This window comes from Geospiza fortis, unplaced genomic scaffold (assembly GCF_000277835.1).
Source record: "Geospiza fortis unplaced genomic scaffold, GeoFor_1.0 scaffold171, whole genome shotgun sequence".
NCBI lineage: Eukaryota > Metazoa > Chordata > Aves > Passeriformes > Thraupidae > Geospiza > Geospiza fortis.
This window is the reverse complement of record NW_005054313.1, coordinates 3,571,377-3,572,822: the sequence shown is the minus strand read 5'-3', so window position 1 is coordinate 3,572,822 and position 1,446 is coordinate 3,571,377. Positions and strand designations below refer to the sequence as shown.

General features: G+C 35.8%; 1 protein-coding gene across 1 annotated transcript in view; it reads right to left on the bottom strand.

Moving 5' to 3' along the window:
• The window catches only part of SECISBP2L (SECIS binding protein 2 like), a 21,298-nt gene extending 21,087 nt beyond the window's left edge, over nt 1–211 (bottom strand). The window contains 1 exon segment of the mRNA XM_031055898.1: nt 197–211. Coding sequence (XP_030911758.1) covers nt 197–211 — 15 coding nt within the window.
• Nucleotides 212–1,446: the final 1,235 nt, after the last annotated feature.

Below are 1,446 nucleotides of genomic sequence, written 5' to 3'. Positions count from 1 at the left end.
ATTTGGGAGATTAAAATGAAAACACAAAAATCATTCTTTATTGACAAATCTCTTGCAGAATGGTCTCATGACAGTGATTTATGTGATACTGTGCAATATCATCATTCATTATAAAGATTGTGAGAGAACAGTCTTTCACATCAGATATTAGAAACAGAGCTGTAGCTGGTCCAAGCAGGAAGCGAGTTATTCCGACCTGCAAGGCCGCCATAGCAAAATATTTCTCATCAATTCTCAAAGATAATCCCTACCTTACTTTTACATCCAAAGTGGATTCAATAAAATTTTACTTATTTAAATCTGTCCAGCCAAAAACGGGTATGTTGGGGTTTTTTTTTGTTTATTTTAAATTTATTAAAAACCTCAAGAAGACTCAACACTCTTATAATGTAATTTCATGATTTTAGGAAAATAATGCACATTCTTCTGCTTGGTTTTATCAGGTTCAAACAATTCAGAGATGCCTAGACTATAAAGACAACTTTAATTCTTCCTTTCCTGTTGTCAGTCCTTCATACAGGTTATGATTACTACTGCTATGACAAAGCAATTACCTGATATATTTAATTATCATTTTCTGTACAGCTCAAAACAAGTTTATCTTACCTGTAGTGGTAAAATAAAGATACGGTAGATCTTGCAATCATAAACACATCTGAGTGCATTTGAAAGTTAAATCCTTTTTTTGCTTACAGAACTTGGGGAGCGTCTGTTATTTAAAGGAATCAGAACTGTGTTTCACATACCTCTTACATGCATTATACCTTAAACACTTCTCTTGCGCAGTTTAGTCTGCACCTACAGGTTTGGTTGGTTTATGGCAGTTGGGTTTTTTTAATCCTTTCAAGAAACTTGTTTTGGCAAAGGATTTAGGGCAAACTTCTGCTTTCAGATTTTGCATTTTGTTCTGCAACGCACACACACGTATATATGCCAACTCATCAAAACAGCAATTGGAAAACTTAGAAACCTCAGTACAGGTGTTTCAAAATCATTCTGCAAGCATAATACATCCAATTCTCGCATAATTTATACATTTCATTAGACAACAAGGCCCCATTTTCACTTTGGGGTAGAAAACAGAAAGCCAGCTCAAGTGTATTACCAACTAAACTAAATTAACTTCAACATATTGCTTCCTTAGAGCATTTTACCAGGCTTTCAAAAATACTTCAAGAGTTCTGTGTTTCACAGGCTGTGCGATCAGATGAGGGCAGTAAATTTACCAAACTTGAAGTAAAAAGGGGAAACAGATGTACTAAGTCAGGTCAGACTGCTAACCAAACCAAAACATCAACAGAATCAGCTCTGCAGGGTGATTCTCCAGACATCTCCGCACATTTCACGGATGGCCGGTGGTTTCACTGGACAAGTGAGGGAAACAAAAAAGCAATGCTAAGTAATTTGTCCAAAGCTATCTTAGCAGATCTTTTCAGGACCATAGAT